This window comes from Lampris incognitus, chromosome 5, assembly GCF_029633865.1.
Source record: "Lampris incognitus isolate fLamInc1 chromosome 5, fLamInc1.hap2, whole genome shotgun sequence".
Taxonomy (NCBI): Eukaryota; Metazoa; Chordata; class Actinopteri; order Lampriformes; family Lampridae; genus Lampris; species Lampris incognitus.
This window is the reverse complement of record NC_079215.1, coordinates 31,804,740-31,823,772: the sequence shown is the minus strand read 5'-3', so window position 1 is coordinate 31,823,772 and position 19,033 is coordinate 31,804,740. Positions and strand designations below refer to the sequence as shown.

The following is a 19,033-nucleotide window of genomic DNA, read 5'->3' as shown; positions in this document are numbered from 1 at the left end:
GCGTTCAAACCTCAGGCTGCAAGGTTTTTAATAAACTGCAGTCAAGCAAATGGAAGTCGTTTTCCCGTCCTGTACGTGCCCTTACCCTCCAAAATAAAGGCCGTTATTACGAACTACCGTCTCAGATTAGATAATGTCTCCGGAGCGAATAACATTCATTTAAACGTTTCGTCCTACAGGATGATTTCGGTTATACACTGACGTGACGGTATTTCCCTCCCGAGTCGTATAACATCACAGTAGTTACCCGATGTTCAACGGGAAGATGAAATAACAGTTATGAAAACGTGTTTCATTCCGCTGCACACCTGACAAGCAGCCTGGACGTTAGCTGCTAACTTCCTCTTTCACAATTTGGCTCAGGATTTAACGCAACCACTAAATGGCTTCCGATATGCACATTAAGGTAGTAACAGTACACCAGACCTTGCCTGTTTAATACTTTCGTGTGTCTAATTAAGTTTTATTTGTAGGACAAATTAACAAAATGCACATTTTATCCATAAATTATAGAAGGTACGGACACCCCCCCCCAATACCCATGTTAACTGATAACTTGAATCCTACGGCTAACATTAGCAAGTTACTAGCTAAGTAAAGCTACGACTTCAGCCTCTGAAGTAAACCGGAATGGTATATGTTAATGTACTTAAATCGTATGACTTAACGTGCGTTGATGAATTTAAGTTAACCTTTTATCCTGTCTAAAAAAATAATAAACGAGACCCACTTTAGCATCCGTTAGCTAATGTAGTTAGCTATGGGCGGGCGTAGCTGATGGAAGTACCCAGTTAACGTTACCGTAGTTTTCCACGTGTCTGGAACAGTAATGCAGAGAACGCAATACTGTTCAATACACCAACCGGACAAATTAAGAATAAAGTCTGTCAGTTGTCTTGCAAAGACAACTCTTGCAGCCCAGAATCTCTTGTCGCCACGGACGGGCTTGCCACTATTCTTTTCTTAGGGATCAATTTGCCGAAGAAGTTAACGTAGGTAGTTTTCAGTCTCTCAAGTGAAGGTAAAAGAGAAGAAGTTCCCATGTACTATTTTATGATAACGGATAAATTGTTCTCCACTTATTTAAGTCGACTGATCAAACTAGCAGATGTCTTTATCGGTACGTCAACCACCCAACTTTCGCCTTGTCTGTAGATTGGGATCATTGGAGGTTCAGGCCTCGATGATCCGGATATCTTGGAAGGAAGGACCGAGCGTTACGTTGACACGCCATATGGAAAGGTTAGTTTGTGGAGGTTTTGGGTGATATTTGGGACAATTAATTTTTTTTATCCATCCCTCTACTACTACTACTACTACTACTTTCGGCTGCTCCCATTAGGGGTCGCCACAGCGGATTATCCGTTTCCATCTCTTCCTATCTTCTGCATCTTCCTCTGTCACACCAGCATGTCCTCTCTCACCACATCCATAAACCTCCTCTTTGGCCTTCCTCTTTTCCTCTTCCCTGGCAGCTCCATATTCAGCATCCTTCTCCCAATATACCCAACATCTCTCATCAACACATGTCCAAGACATCTCAAGCTTGCCTCTCTTGCTTTGTCTCCAAACCGTCCAACCTGAGCTGTCCCTCTAATATGCTCGTTCCTAATCCTGTCCTTCTTCATCACTCCCAATGAAAATCTTAGCATCTTCAACTCTGCCACCTCCAGCTCAACCGCCTTTCTTTTTTTCAGTGCCACTGTCTCCAAACATAACATAGCTGGTCTCACAACCATCTTGTAAACCTTCCCTTTAATGCTTGTTGGTACCCCTCTGTCGCAAATCACTCCTGACACTCATCTCTACCCACGCCACCCTACCCGCACTCTCTTCTTCACCTCTCTTCTTCACTCCCCGTTATTTTGGACAGTTGACCCCAAGTATTTAAACTCATACACCTTCATCACCTCTGCTTGCATCCTCATCATTCCACTGTCCTCCCTCTCATTCATGCATATGTATTCCATGTTGCTCCTACTGACTTTCATTCCTCTTTTCTCCAGTGCATACCTCCACCTCTCCAGGCTCTCCCTCACTTGCAACCTACTCTCGCTATGGATCACAATGTCATCCGCAAACATCATAGTCCACGGAGATTCCTGCCTGATCTCGTCCGTCAACCTGTCCATCACTATTGCAAACAAGAAAGGGTTTAGAGCTGATCCTTGATGAAATCCCACCTCCACCTTGAACCCATCTGTCTTTCCAACTGCACATCTCACCACTGTCACACTTCCCTCATACATATCCTGCACCACTCCTACATACTTCTGTGCAACTCCCGACTTCCTCATACAATACCACATCTCCTCTCGGCAACCTGTCATATGCATTCTGTATATCCACAAAGACACAATGTAACTCCTTCTGGCCTTCTCTATACTTCTCAATCAACATTCTGAAAGCAAACATCACATCTGTAGTGCTCTTTCGTGGCATGAAACCATACCGCTGATTGTCACCTCTTGTCTTAACCTAGCTTCTATTTTTCTTTCCCATATCTTCATGCTGTTGCTGATCAACTGTATACCTGTGTAGTTGCTACAGTTTTACACATTGCCTTTATTCTTGAAAATCAGTACCAGTATACGTCTTCTCCACTCCTCAGGCATCCTCTCACTTTCTAAGACTGTGTTAAACAATCTAGTTAAAAACTCCACTGGTGTCTATCCTAGACATCTCCATGCCTCCACAAGTATGCCATCTGAACCAACTGCCTTTCCACTCTTCATATCTGCCCTCACTTCCTCCTTGCTAATCCACCACACTTCCTGATTCACTATTCCCACATCATCCAACCTTCTCTCTCATTTTCTTCATTCATTAGCCCCTCAAAGTGCTCCTTCCACCTTCTCAACACACTCCTAACTTGTCAGCACATTTCCATCTCTATCCTTGATCACCCTTACCTGCTGGACATCCTTCCCAGCGTGGTCCCTCTGTAGTCAATCGGTACAAGTCCTTTTCTCCTTTCTTAGTGTCTAACGTCTCATACAACTCAACATACGCCTTTGCCACCTCTGTCTTCGCTTTACACTGCATCTCCTTGTACTCCTGTCTACTTTCTTCATCTCTCTGCCTATCTTCCTCTGTATACTTTGCTGTACTTCCTTGTTCCACCACCGAATCTTCTTGTCTTCCTTCCTCTGTCCTGATGACACACTAAGTGCCTTCCTAGCTGTCCCCCTCACTATTTCTGCAGTGGTTGCCCAGCCATCTGGTCACTCTTCACTACCAACCAGTGCCTGTTTTAACTCCTTCCTGAACTCCACACAACAGTCTTCCTTCTTCAACTTCCACCATTTGATTGTTGGCTCTGCCTTTTTTTTGGTCTCCAAAGTCAACCTATATACCACCATCCGATGCTGCCTAGCTACGTTCTCCCCTGTCACCACCTTGCAGACTCCAATCCCTTTCAGATCGTGCCTTCTACATAAGATATAGTCCACCTGTGTGCACTTTCCTCCACTCTTATACGTCACCCTGTGTTCCTCCCTCTTCTTGAAATATGTATTCACCACAGCCATTTCCATCCTCTTAGCAAAATCCACCACCATCTGTCCTGTCACATTTCTCTCCCTTACACAATAGCTGCCCGTCACCTCTGTTTCCTTCACCAACATGCCCATTGAAGTTCGCACCAATCACCCCTCTCTCCCTCTAGGGTAAACTCTCCACCACTTCATTCAACTCACTCTAAAATTCTTCTTTCTCTTCCATCTCACATCCAACTTGTGGGGCATATGCGCTGATAACATTCATCAGTAGACCTTCGATTTTCAGCTTCGTACTCATCACTTTGTCTGATACTCTCTTCACCTCCAGCACGCTCTTGACATACTCTGCCTTCAAAATTCCCCCCACCCCATTTCTCCTCCCATTCACATTATGGTAGAAGAGTTTGAACCCACCTCCAATGCTCCTGGCCTCACTCCCCTTCCACATGGTCTCTTGCACACACAGTATACCTACCTTTCTTCTTTCCATCATATCAGTCAGCTCTCTCCCTTTGCCAGTCATAGTGCCAACATTCAAGGTTCCGACTCTCACGTCCACACTCCTACCCTTCCTCCTCTCCCGCTGCCTCTGGCCATGCCTTCCCCCTTTCCTTCTCCTTTGCCCAATAGTAGCATAGTTTCCACCGGCACACTGCTGACCAACAGTACCGGTAACGGTCGTTGATAACCTGGGCCTTGACCGATCTGGTATGGAAATCTGACTTTCAATCCGCACATTTGATTTGGCAAAGATTTTACGCCGGATGCTCTCCCTGACGCAACCCTCCTCGTTTATTCAGGCTTGGGACCGGCACTAAGAATGCACTGGCTTGTGCATCCTCAGTGGCTGGGTTTTTTTTTAAACCTGGTTATCATTTTTTTTTTTTTTGTGGTTTTTTTATCTGTCCCAAACATCCATTATCTCAGAATGTTGTGAATGATAAGGTTCACTTGTATTCAGGGCAGAGGATGTATACCAGTGAATTTCTATCTGATAGTGTTATTTGTGTGTAATGGATTTTTTTTGCGTGCTTCTTCAACAGCCCTCGGATGCTCTCATAGTGGGGAAGATAAAAAACGTTGAATGTGTGCTCCTTGCAAGGTGGGATGTACTGCAAATGAAAGATACTACAATATGTTATTGGTTAGCGCCATCTAGTGACCAAGTCTCATATCTGTCAAAGTTACTGACATGACCTTAGAAAGAATCAACATACGTTACTTGTTTTTGAGTGATTTACAAATTACTACGAACCAGCGTGCTGTGGAGAGTTGTACACTAATAAAAACTGCATACTGCTTCTTGCCTATCCTTAGGCATGGGAGACAGCATACAATAATGCCATCCAATGTGAACTACCAGGCCAACATCTGGGCACTGAAGGAGGAGGGCTGCACACATCTGTTGGTCACCACAGCCTGTGGTTCCCTTAGGGAGGAGATCCAGCCAGGAGACATTGTGATCATAGATCAGTTCATTGACAGGTAAGTGGAATAAGTTCTGATTACCATATGGTCACCTGGTGGGCCTAATTTGTAATGATCAGTAGGTTTCTATTTTCACTTGTTCCCAGAGAGTAGACACTATTACAGGAATGAGGGTTCAGTTTGGCCAACTTCAGTGGTCAACAGATTTCAAGTTTGACTGGCCGAAACTTACAACCACTCTCACTGGGGGAAACATGAGATTCTCCTTGTATTAAAATTCTTAACTTTTACAAGTGCAATCTATTTGAGTTAGTTTGTTAATGTTTAGTCTTCCTGCTTAACCATTAGGGGCCGGCTATGTAAGAGCCAAAATGTGAGGACGCTCCCTTTAATAGTGAGTGACGTCATGTTCAGTGGTTTAGACAGACAGAAAGCTGCGTTAGGCACGGGAGTATATAGTTTTTCTACCATGTGACACGATGTAATTGAAATCTTTGTTCAGTAAACGTTTGTAAACTGGATTACATCTTCTGTCATTTGTGTCAGACTGAAGTTACTGTGCCTACAACTCATTAGTGGCTTAACTTGACATCCAGAAGGAATGCCACTACATATTTGCTAATTTTATTTTTGGCTGTCGGAAAGGAATAGGGCAATTAGGTGCCCTGCATGTGCTTCTTTTGCCCTCTGATTCATCTTGAATGCATCAGGGCAGCATGCACAAACTCGTATGAAACCAGCTTTAGTAACAAGTGTAACCTAAACTTCTTTCAGGGCAGTCAGTTGCTAATATTGTACTCAGTTACTGTAATGAGTCAAGTTATTTGAAGTATACAGCTTCCATTTTCGCCCTATATGTATTCTCTAGATGCGATAATCTGAAAAGAACAAACAATTTAGGAGATAGGGGCAGGGTGATGTTGGGGCTGTTAAGTCTTTTTTTTTTTAACCCTCTTCAAACTTTAGTAGGCCAGCAAAGTCAGGACATACTGGGCTACCATTATTAGCTATAGTATGTATTACTGATGACCCATTTCAAGTTTTGGAAATTTAGTATGTCATTCCAGTATTTCCCATAGATTGAGAACGCCTTCTTTTAAAGCACTGAACAAAAAAAAAACCAAAAACAAACATTGTGTGAAGACTTATACTCAAAAATGAGTTTTTCACTTTGAAAAGGGGGCACATGCACTTATAATTTGGGGAAAATTAAAACTGAAATTGTAAGGCCTTTTCCAATGAAAACAACTTTTCTGCTTGGGGTTTCTTTTTTCTTTCTTTTTATGGGTAAAAAGTGACCATTTTTTTACATCACACATTTGATAAATCATTGGTTTGATTTTCTTGTAATGTTAGCATTTTTGCTCTGCTTCATTTATAGATAAAGTTCCCTGTAGCTTCTGTTGGCAAACAACATGTGATCAGGCATAGTGTAAAGTAAGACACTTTTTCTTGGGGGGTTGCCATTACTTTTCATAGTACACTCTAGCTTGAAAACCTCATACAGTAAGGCAGTGTCCTCCTTCCTTATGTTGAGATAATCTTGGTATGCAGTAATACACACATTGACTCGACTAGGTACAGGTGCCTATAGAGAGTATTTAATGTTTAAAGAAAACTCTGAAGGACATGACTGGTAAACACATGATGGTACAAGAGCATGCAGAGTCCCTCTTGTCACTGTTGCACGTCTCTGACTGTTAGGTTATGGCCACCTCTTTTTGTCATCCCTCCATCCATTATCCAAGCCGCTTATCCCAATTGGGGTTGCGGGATGCTGGAGCCTATCCCAGCAGTCATTGGGCAGCAGGCGAGGAGACACCCTGGATAGGCTGCCAGTCCATCACAGGACCGACACATTCACACCTAGGGACAATTTAGTATGGTCGATTCACCTGACCTACATGTCTTTGGATTGTGGGAGGAAACCGGAGCACCCGGAGGAAACCCATGCAGGCAGGGAGAACATGCAAACTCCACACAGAGGACGACCTTGGATGACCCCCAAGGTTGGACAACCCCAGGGTTCGAACCCAGGACCTTCTTGCTGTGAGGCGACCGCGCTAACCACTGCGTCACTATGCCACCCCCTTTTTGTCACATGATAATAAAAGCAAGAGGATTACCATTTCATGTCAAACTTTATTTAAATTCCACACTTTGTACATGAAAATGCGACACTTTTCATGAGAGAGGATAAAAAATACCAACAAATAATGAACAAAGCATAAAATATACAAAATATAAGGTACTATATACCAAGAACATGTATAAGGTTTCTGTAAGTAAAATGGCGTTATTAGCTGCGTATAATTTTACCAGCACAGCTCCATCTGCTTTGAGAAATCTGGACAAGGTACCTGTAATTAGTTGGGATACGTAACAATGGAACACACTATCCTATTTACATTTGTTTTTAAGGTGTGCACAAAAGAAATGGAAATTCTATGCATTCTAATACACAGACACAGGTATATTGAATAATGGGTTAAATAAACTCAACTGTCATATGAGATGGTATCCAGAAAACTCCTCATGTTGATTTACCCACTGTGGACAAGAGGCAAATATTGTATATTTTGCCTGATTGATCAGACAGTGTTTATTTTTTCCCATTGTATTGTAGAATTCATACTGGTAAAGTCAAAATGGTCCTTCATCTCTAATGAGGTTAAGCAACCATTGATGAAAGTTGGAAATAATTCAGACATCTTCCCACACTTCTCACAGACAGGATTCCTGTTACCATGTGTCAAGAGAGTCCAAAGAGCAAGATAATGACAGAAAGAGACACATTTCCCACACTATGTGACACATAGTGTCACATTTCCCATAGACTCAAGTGTCTCGTTAAATTTTTGAAATATTTGCTCGATGCACTTTCATAATCCTTTTTTTTTTCCAGAGTGAGATGGACAGTAAACACAGCATCCACTTGATATGAAATTGAGCTGAGTTGAGTTTCCAAACTAGCCTAGGGCTTTGCTAATGGCTGTAAATACTTTCTTGATCGTATTCAACCAACTGAACTAGCTGACGATGGTAAGATGACCTCAGAGGTGTTTCCTACCAATGAAGGCTACTTAGAGCCTTCCGTCCACCCTGTTCAGTGGATCTTTTTGTATGACTTGAGAGAATTTTCTCTTTCTGTTAACCTTACCCAGCTCTGTTTTCCTTGTTGGCTGCCCTGCACAGCATATGGTGTCCTGAGGAGCACCCTTTTTCCCTTTTAGTTTAGAAATGTCATGAAGTTTTGACCGCTTTAACGCTGACAGAGCTATTATTAGTCACTTTAATTGATGATTTTTAAGACCCGGTACTGAATTTTATATCACAATCAGAATCGTTTTTATTGGACAAGTATGTTTGCACATATTAGGTTGACAATAAAAAATACTGCCCAATATCCTTTTCCTCTGCGATTGTTTTTTATATTCTGTTAAGTGTTTGTCCCCAAAGCATTTAAATACTCTCATGCGTTGGATGTCCACATTCACGTGTGCATTCCAAGTAATCACACATACAATGACACCAATTGTTCTGACACGGGTGTCTGACTGCATTATTTCCAAGGTAAATACTGAATTGTTCCTCAGGATTGAACACATGGCTGGAAAAATGCGGTTACTTTGCGTTTGTGTGGAAAAAGTCTACACATAATCACACTCTCGCTAATCCCTGTCTGACCTCGAGTCACATAAACACGTGTGTGATACACAAGCGACAAGCAGTATGAACCTCTGAGCCCAGATGGCACTGAAAAACTCCCACTACACACGGGGGGGACATTTATGGCTAAAAACAAAAGGAGGGGGGGGGGGAACTTGTGTCTTACGACATAATTATTTGATTTGGCTTATAGCTGGGATATGTATGAGCATGTTCTCTGTTATCTTTGTCAGTGTATGACTTTAACAAGTTTACTATCCTTTTGCCACTTGGGATTAATCTTGTTAACAACCAAACACCAACAATAAATACAAGCACAGGCCTGCTCTGTTTGTCAGACAGGAGGGAGCTGCTTGTTGGGACCTGTTTAGACTTGCACCGTAGCATGTGACAGCCTATTTTTGAAATTTTTCCTTCATCTGCAACTACAGTGTCACCACTTCTGTCTTATCGCTCGTCCTCTTTTCAACTTCTCCTGACCTTGGCTTTTAATGTGGTTAGTTGCCCCTTTTTTGGCTGTGTCCATTGAGTTGCCATTGCATTGCAGATGTCACAGGGTACAATGAAACAGACCTGTATTTGGAACCAGGCCCCTATTTGACTGATTTTGTTGTGTAGACCTGCAGCTCCACTGGTGACTAAACACAGTAGGTCTTTTTCCATTGGGGCATTGCAGAAATATTTTAGATTTTTTTCTCCTTAACATGGCTGTTAAAGCTGTTCTCCTTGGCCATCGTTCTAAAATGACTCTGCAAATTAAAAGCCTTGCCAAGGTAATTTGGTCCTTACAGCTGAAACAAACATTGTTGTCAGCTCATAGTTGGCCAGATTTCTCAGTGGGATTGCCTTTTAATGGACTATAGAAGCACATAGCTGAAGTAAGTTATTGAAGCATCTTCCAAAAGATTCAACTTTGGGATAGGTTGGGGTTTGTCCTGAGAAGTGAAATTTGGCCAAATGCGGCTGTCCTTAGTTTCAAAAGGTTTCCAATAGGGCACTAGAATAAATCACAACAGAGTATTAATTATTCTGTCATATTTTCACAACCAAAATAAAAAGTACTTGATAGTTACATGCTGTTGCAGGCCCAAGTGTGTTAGTGGCTTTTTTTTGGTGTTTTTTTGTTTTTTTTTGTATGTCAACATGAGGAAAGGGGGAACAGCAGGGTGTGAGTTTTGTGGCAGCAGAGAAATGTATTTCAATCACATGCTCTAAACATTCTGTCACAATTTCCATTTCAATCTTAATAATTTTATTTTTTTTAAGTTGAGTTTGTGTTTCCTTCTATGAAATTATTTTTTTCTGAAGAACAGCTTAGATTGACACTGAAATTGAAAACGAATGTTCAGAATGTGATTCGGACTCAGTGCTCTGCTGCCACAGACCTTGTGCTGTCAAGGCCATCGCCAACTCTGCAGCCCAGGAATCTGGAGCCTGGAGCACAGCGGTTGTCATGCAGAGATAGACCAGATTGTTGTGGTTCTCTGTTCTTAGTTGGCCTTGAAAAAAAAGATGGAAACTGTTGTTGTTGTATTTGTTGTTTTGGTTTTTTTTTTGTCCCCCCCAGGACCCCATTTTTATTTGGATGGTAACTGTTCAGAAGCTCTTTCTTGAGATTACTACAGGGAATCAAAACGTAATATGCCAATGCAAACTGAATGTGCGGAGATTGACAAAACCCTTGGAGCTATTCCATATATTGATGTCCGTCTGTGTTCATGCGCCAGCTTTCAGTATTTCCTGCTTGCTCTACTAGGACTACCAAGAGGGCTCAAACACTGTATGATGGACAGCCCACTAGTCTTCCAGGCGTGTGTCACATTCCCATGGCAGAGCCTTTCTGCAATAGAACCAGAGAGGTGAGTGTATGGCTCCATCCCATTTCTTTGCGCTACTACTACTACTACTTTTGGCTACTGCCGTTACGTGTCACCACAGCGGATCATCCGTTTCCATTTCTTCCTGTCTTCTGCATCTTCCTCTGTGACACCAGCCACCCGCATGTCCTCTCTCACCACATCCATAAACCTCCTCTTTGTCCTTCCTCTTTTCCTCTCCCCTGGCAGCTCCATATTCACCATCCTTCTCCCAATATACCAAGTATCTCTTCTCCACACATATCCAAGTCATCTCAATCTTGCCTCACTTGCTTTGTCTCAAAACCGTCCAACTTGAGCGGCCCCTCTAATATACTCGTTCCTAATCCTGCCCTTCTTTGTCACTCCCAGTGAAAATCTTAGCATCTTCAACTCTGCCACCTCCAGCTCCGCCTCCTGTCTTTTCGTCAGTGCCACTGTCTCCAAACCATATAACAGCTGGTCTCACAACCATCTTGTAAACCTTCCCTTTAACTCTTGCTGGTACCCTTCTGTTGCAAATCACTCCTGACGCTCTTCTCCACCCACTCCACCCTGCCTGCACTCTCTTCTTCATCTCTCTTCTGCACTCCCCATTACTTTGTACAGTTGACCCCAAGTATTTAAACTCATACGCCTTCGTCACCTCTACTCCTTGCATCCTCACCATTCCACTGTCCTCCCTCTCATTCACGCATATGTGTTCCATCTTGCTCCTACTGACTTTCATTCCTCTTCTCTCCAGTGCATACCTCCACCTCTCCAGACTTTTTTTTCTTTCATGGAGACTAGACTTTGCACTAATGGTGCTGATGATTTCTTTGCGCTCTGAATCTAAAATCTGACCTGATCATACATACTCCTTACAGCAAGTTATATCCATACATACTGTATGGATATAACTTAGAAGAATACAGTAGCATGGTGTATGTCAAATGTGAAGCGACATTAGTTTGAACATGACACATTTCAACAGCACTAAGACCCACATGCTGATTCATGTTTGGCATCACTTGTTACTTTTCATTATCACTTAAGCTTTCTACCACCTAATGTTTTTATCACCTAAGACACATTATTGACTAGCGCTGATATATGATGTTATGGCAAGAATCTTTTTACCTTATTGTTTTCCATCTCAGATTTTGCTGACTGCTTGGTTAAAGAAGGAAAACAATATAATATCCTAGTGTTCTCATTATACATTATCAGGAGTGCTAAATGTAAAAGATTGTTAGGTCTGCATGCTGTTGGCAAACCGAAATTGCTTTGGTTAAGTAACTGAACAGAAGTAATTTTTGGTTTATTAGGTATCCATGATTAATTGTAAACAAAACTAGAGGAGTGTACTCAATACAGTGCAGCTCCCCGCCAGGCATATGTATCTCCCCTTCTCTGGTGTTCGAAACTGGTGACAAACCCCCCATTTTTTTCACCTACTGGGAGAAGGGAAATACATGCACATAAAAACCTGTGTTTTTCCTGCCATTATGAGACTTTTGCGCTGTGCCAAGTCGATTGAACAGTAACTGTGGGGGAAAAAAATTACTTAATATCCAGCGCTCAAGCTAAAGACTCTATCTAATAAAAACATTTTGCCTGTCAGTCTGTGGATGCGCAGCCTCCTAGGCGGACCCTCGCACAAAAGCGACCAAGTCTGACATGAAATGACAGAGATCAGGCTATCATAATTTCAAAGCCTTTATTAAAAGACTTCAGATGTGTTTAAACGTTGCAGTTTTCATGATATAAAATGAATGAAGGCTGCTCTGCTGATTGACTTTCATTCATTCTAAAGCAATAAAACAACAGTATGAAAAGACTTCAATTGTGTTTAAAAGTCACGGTTTTCATGATTTAAAATGAATCAAGGCAAATAAATGGCTGCTCTGGTGATTAACTTTCGTTCATAAAACAGCGATAATAAAACATCTATCCATTATCCAAATCGCTTATCCTGTTCTCACGGTCGCGGGGATGCTGGAGCCTATCCCAGCAGTCATTGAGTGGCAGGCGGGGAGACACCCTGGACAGGCTGCCAGTCCGTCACAGGGCCGACATACACACATTCACACCTAGGGACAATTTAGTACGGCCGATTCACCTGACCTACATGTCTGTGGACTGTGGGAGGAAACCGGAGCACCCGGAGGAAACCCATGCAGAGACAGTGATAAGAAAACAGCCATGGGAAATGTTTGGTAATGATTAACATTAGCGACATTACACGACACATTCATTACACAGCTATAGACAGTCCGTAGATATGCGGTAACAGATCCAGTATGAGTCATAAAGGTTTCATTCATATGTTGTGATTCCACCTCACAGGCTGATAATTCTTGTGTTAGGCCTACTTCTCTTCTTGACTGAGTATTCAGCTCTCCAGATGTGGTATGGTATAATCATCAAGCATACAGCATCAGAAGACATTAGTGGAACCAGTCAGTAGGCGTAACACGAGAATTGTCAGTCTGTGAGGTGGAATCACAACATGAATAAAAGCTTTATGACGCATACTGGATCAGTTGTGACATATCTACAGACTGTCTATAGCTGTGTAATGAACATGTCATGTAATGTAGTTAATGTAAATTATTAGTCAGTGTTTTATTGTAACTACTGATATGATTTCCATCTATGAGTGTGATTAATCCTACTCTTGAAATTGTATTTTCATAGTGGAATTTTAACACTGGAGACTATGGCAGTTCCGTGTGGTGGGGAGGTGAATAAGGCGAATTATTTTTGGTTCATCCATTGTTCCTCCAGTTCTCCTGTGCTGACATCAGTAGGGAATTATTTTGCTGGCTTGCGAAATACGATCGTCTTTTCGTTTATTTTCAAAACTCATACCTGAATACGTAATGTTTTGGTTTTGATACTGTCACTGCCCAATCTGAGTCAACCATAGATGTGAGTCGTGAATGTGCACAGTTGACTCAGAGTGTGCAGCGACTGAAACTGGCCTTGGTCGAGTGAGCTAGAGAGTAAATGACAAGAGAGGGAGTGGCGATAGCGAGAACAAATGTTTTTCGAAGGTTTTAACCACCGCACCCACAAGAGTTTCCTCATCATACAGTCATAACTGTGCACAAAAAAATTTTAGGCTGATAGGCCCGGTAGTTTGCTAGATTACTGCAGAGATAATTATTACAGTTTGAGGACAGTCACACTGTTCCCCTCGGCTGTGTGGAGACACCTTGTGATTCTGGGCTGTAGGATGACCCAGTACTAAAAAACCAAACCCACAACCAAAAGAATATTTGTTCAAATCCAAGATGGGAAGGAAGAATGCAAAACCCACAGAAGACATCTATGCATATCCACATCTATGTCTGGCCACATCTGTGGGCTCACTTTCAAAGTGTCTTTGAGCAAGGGCACCCATGACCTCCTTGGATGAAGGCATCTGCCAGCTTAGTGTGTGTTGATGAGCTTTGTGCATCTCATTTTGAATTCTGTAAAATGGACAAATCCCTGTTAACATGGTAAAAAAGTGGTGATTTACAATTGGTTATTCTGCTTCTCTCCCCTGATGAAGGCGTTGGTGGAGGTTGCGCGAAGCCTGGGGATCAAGTGCCATGCACGAGGCACCATGCTGTCTATTGAGGGGCCTCGCTTTTCCTCACGGGCTGAGAGCCTGATGTTCCGCCAATGGGGTGCTGATGTCATCAATATGACCACCGTGCCAGAGGTGGTACTGGCTAAGGAGGCTGGTCTGTGTTATGCCAGTATTGCCATGGCCACTGACTACGACTGCTGGAAGGAACATGAGGAAGCTGTGGGTTACAGGCCACTATTTTTCTGTTTTTTCATTTTTTCCCTTTCTTTCCCTGATCTTTGCCTCAACATGCAAAAGATGAGACAGTCAGACAATATAGTTCTGACCAATAAGTAAGAAGTTTGATTTTTTTTTCTTTGACTTAGAATGCACACCGTCTTCACCAATCCCACATACAATACACACATGTATACAGTTGTCAAATTAAGTCCAATTTGGGCGTTGATTTTTTTTCCCACTAGAACCACAGTGTCTGTTAGAAATCAAATGTGTACCCCAAGAGGTTTTCCCCATCTGCACTGTGCAGGGAGACTTACCACAGAGTGGCTTCTAAGTGACTTATCTGTCAGACAGTGTGGATTGGGCCAGCTGATAGACTGTGTGGTGTCTGGGGGAGTTTTGGCTTCTTTGTCAGTGCTCTAGCCCAAGTCACAACTCCACTTCCGAGTTCCTGCAGCTGACCTCTTCCCCCTCCTGTTGCCGAACGCTCACCACATCCTTCCGCACCCCCCCCCTTCACCGCTTCATACCTCCTGCCCTCCCCTCTGTCTCCTCTCCCCCTCAGTCGGCTCGCCTGCCAGCCTCCGGTGGAAGCCTTGCCAGAGGAGGTTGAGTAAGACTGAGTCATCAGCTTCACTGTCTTCCATCCTGGCCCAGGGAACACAATAATAACATGATCCTTGTCACTGAGTCTTGGATAAAAACAAAAGACTCACAGATTAAAAACGGTTAAAAAAAAAGTAGCAATTAGCTCATCAGAGAAACGGTACAGCAACTTTATTTACCATGTATATACACCACGTGTTTGTCTCAGGCTGTCCAGAAGATATTATCACAATCTGCATTGTGTTTGAGGCTTTATCCTCGGCACACCTCTCCATTATGTATGAGAACCTGTTTACCATTTTATGGCTTTACATTTAACTGCTAGGATCTCTTCTATATTTATTAACTGTGCTTGTCACATCGGGATCCAGTGGTTTTATAAATGGCCTAGTTGTAGGAGATGGAAAGGCCGAATCTTTTATATATTATATTCACGTTATTGTGATATTTGATGATACACAGTCCATGGCTTGCTATATCAGTGTGCTTCTACTCAATCTCTCACACTGGGATTCTTTTCTTTCCATTCACCGCTATTCCCATCACTTCACCCACTGTCAAGCTTTGACTCAGTTTATTCCCACAATTTCCCCTTTTCAGTTTCGGGCCTTAATCGCTACTGAAAAACAAAAAAACTTATTGTTCCGTAGTCATTTGTGGTAAACCATTACTGACCAAAGTAGAAGTTAAATTTTAAAGGCTATAATTGATTCTTAATACACACGGCCCGTATTTTCCTTCCCTTGTCCTAGGTCTGTGTTGACAATGTATTGAAGACGATGAAGGAGAATGCCAACAAAGCCAGTAGTATCCTGCTCACCATAATACCTCAGATCTGTCAGATGGACTGGAGTCCCACGATAAAGGCATTGAAAGTAAGTTGGTGGGGTTCTAATAATTAATTTTCCATCCAACTTTGACAGTGCTTGTGAAAGATGGACTTTATTAGCTGGCTACTGTCAATTGGCATGCCAAAGACAGACTACATGGCTGCTTTTAACACTTAGCAGCTTTTAAACAAACCTGGAGCAAAACCTCAAAACTAACAGAAAAAAATACTGCTCTCTGATTAATATTGGTATTTATCACAAGGTTGGGGGTTAAATGCTAAGCCAAAGGCATGCCCTACCCTGTGCTAGCGGTGAACAGAATAGTTTAATGCCAGGCGAACAAAGGAGAGGGTGACTCAGTAATGGTTAGCATGCCAAGTTGGGCATTAGATTTCCATGAAATAAAAATATGTCTAGTTTACATGAAAGCCGTCATTTTTCTTTTTTAGAATGCTGCATGTATTGCTGCATATTTGTATATGCAGACATAAATAGATTTTATAATGCTATGCTTGTCATACTGTCCCAATTTTTACCACTGCTTGAAAACATACTGCATGATTACTATTAACTTTGTACAAAAGGCACAAATCACTAAGCTGTTTTACTTTTTAAAATTTGATGAAGACAGTTCATCTTCAGAATCACAGAAAGTTGACTCAGTCCATCTGGACACAACGTTTATTGGGAGAAACGTTTCATTACTCATCTAAGTGACTTCATCAGTCTCAGCTGACTACAGGTGTCCCCACCCGTATAAACAATACAGTTGCATAATGACCAAAACCATTGGTTGGGTTCATATGCATATTGCTGTGACCATTAACTAGAGTTACAATGGCCATGTGTACTATTCACAGAGGATTGGGGAATAGTTGCAATCACAGCATTGTAAGATGGCAACAGATGTACTCTTAGCACCCCCCCCCCCCGGTTCAGGGATGGTCGTTCCCTCTTAACATAGATGGCCTCTTTGACTCCCCGTTCAAACCAGCGTTCGTCCCTATCAAGGATGTATACATCCTGATCCTTGAAAGAGTGGCCACTGGCCTGTGGATGGGTGTAGACTGCAGAGTCCTGGCCTGACATGTTAGCTCTCCTGTGTTGTGCCATCCTCTTCGCCAGTGTCTGTTTAGTTTCCCCAATGTACAAGTCACGGCAATCCTCCTGGTACAGCATACACTATATTGCTCTGTTTGTGCCGGGGGACCGGATCCTTGGGGTGGACCAACTTCTTGCACAGCATGTTCTGGCGTTTGAAAGCAATTGAGATGCAGTGTTTGGTAAATACACATCTCAACTTTTCTGACACTCCCACCACATAAGGAATCGCCACTGGTTTACGCTTAGACAGCTGTTGTCCTTTTCCTCTCTCTGATTGGCTGGTGCACTGTTTGGGCGTCTTCCTGGCTTTGACAAATGCCCAGTTAGGATAACCACACTTAACCAAGGCCTGTTTAATGTAGGATTTCTCCCCTTCCCCACCCACTGTGTTGGTGGGGATGTTGTCAGCTTGGTGGTACAGTATCCTGATTTTATCCTATTGATTTTAAACTGATCCTAGTTTGTGCTCCAGTGGATGATGTGAGTCAAACCTCAAGTACTGATCAGTATGTGTTGGTTTACCGTAAACATCAACAATCAAATGTCCCCCATCACCAATTGCAATTTCACAATCTAAGAAGGCTAACCTGTCATTGTTCACATCCTGGGGTCATCCTGTAATTTCATATGGACCACCTCCACTGCTTCACCAACAGGAAGGCATGTGAAGAGAGACATAACATCATAAGAGACCATTGTTTCCCATAGTCAAAAGTCAAGGGAGTCAAAGAGGCCATCTATGTGAAGAGGGAACGACCATCTCTGAACCGAGAGGGGGGCTAAGAGTACATCTGTCGCCATCTTACAATGCTGTGATTGCAACTATTCCCCAATCCTCTGTGAATAGTGTACATGGCCATTCTAATTCTAGTTAATGGTCATGGCAATATGCATATGAAACCGATTGTTGGTTCAGTCATTGTGCCACTGTATTGTTCATAAGGGTGGGGATACCAGCAGTCAAACTGAGACTGAAGAGATCACTAAGATGAGTGATGAAACATTTCCCCCAATAAACGTTGTGTCCAGATGAACTGATTCAACTTTCTGTGATTTCCTTACCTGGATTATTGAGCATGCATCAAGACATTCACCTTCAGAACAATAGTTTTGCAACTTTTAAAGTACTTCTAGATTACTGTAAGGTAAGTACATCAAAATTATATGCCTCAAATTATGTGTATGTAGCTAGAAGCATATGTGACTCAGGACATGAGGCGTAAGCTATTTTTCTAAAGCAGGGAACAATACTTTTGAAAGACACAAGGTTATCAAGATAAGGCCCTTACTTTTGGCTCTTCCAGAGGAAGAGCCAAATTTGCTTTGTCATTTAATGCTGATGATGAATCTAGAGAAAAACACTAGGTAACTTGCATTCTCACATGCTACTTATTGTGAACTATGTAAACACCTTTTCTTGTTCATGATGATGACTTTAGAGAAAATGATGAATCTAGAGAAAAACACTAGGTAACTTGCATTCTCACATGCTACTTATTGTGAACTATGTAAACACCCTTTCTTGTTCATGAGAATTATTCTAATGTCCTACATTTTTTTCTTTTGTGTTACAGTCAACCGCACAATCTTCTGTAATGCTTCCAAAACACTGAGTACAGTAGACTTGTAATTTAGTATGAAATGATATGACTCCTAAACCTGAAACCATCACAACCATCACCAACTTGGACAATGGATTTGTCCATCTCTGCCTGTGGATTTGTCATCAATTACAAGAAAGTGCCTGACACGTAATGCATGTCTTCTGAGTCCTCAATTGGATTTTCTTTTTTTCTTTGAATATGGAAACAAATGATTAAAAAAAAAGTGTATTATAATACTGGACACCCTTTTACAGGTAAACATTCACCATCACTCTAGCGTGATTCATTGGGCGCTCCAGCCCACCACTTCTTCCAAGATGCCAAACCATTTTGACAGATTAACAAAGGTTGTAATGTCTAGATTTAAGGTCTTTTAGGTCTCACACATACTCTATATATTATTTTTCATGTGTGACTACTATATATATATATATATATATATATATATATATATATATATATATATATATATGTAGCGTTTTTTTCCCCTGAAACCGTCAATGGTGTTGTGAGTGCTCAACTAATGAGGAGCGGAATATCAACACGGTATCCGTGTTGATATATATACACACACACACACACTCACACACACACACACACACACACATATATATATATATATATATATATATATATATATAATATACACAAT

General features: G+C 42.0%; 1 protein-coding gene across 2 annotated transcripts in view; it reads left to right on the top strand.

Annotated features, from left to right (window-relative positions):
• The first annotated feature begins 244 nt into the window (after positions 1-244).
• The window catches only part of mtap (methylthioadenosine phosphorylase), a 21,300-nt gene continuing 2,511 nt past the window's right edge, over positions 245-19,033 (top strand). The window contains exons 1-8 of one of the 2 annotated variants that reach the window (XM_056280330.1): positions 245-406; positions 1,156-1,242; positions 4,544-4,602; positions 4,818-4,985; positions 10,354-10,456; positions 13,998-14,237; positions 15,596-15,718; positions 18,352-18,856. In XM_056280330.1, coding sequence (XP_056136305.1) covers positions 383-406; positions 1,156-1,242; positions 4,544-4,602; positions 4,818-4,985; positions 10,354-10,456; positions 13,998-14,237; positions 15,596-15,718; positions 18,352-18,390 — 843 coding nt within the window. In that variant the 5' untranslated portion in view covers positions 245-382 and the 3' untranslated portion in view covers positions 18,391-18,856. Of the gene's footprint in view, positions 407-1,155; positions 1,243-4,543; positions 4,603-4,817; positions 4,986-10,353; positions 10,457-13,997; positions 14,238-15,595; positions 15,719-18,351; positions 18,857-19,033 lie in introns of those variants that run through there. The other variant, XM_056280331.1, reaches the window with a different exon arrangement.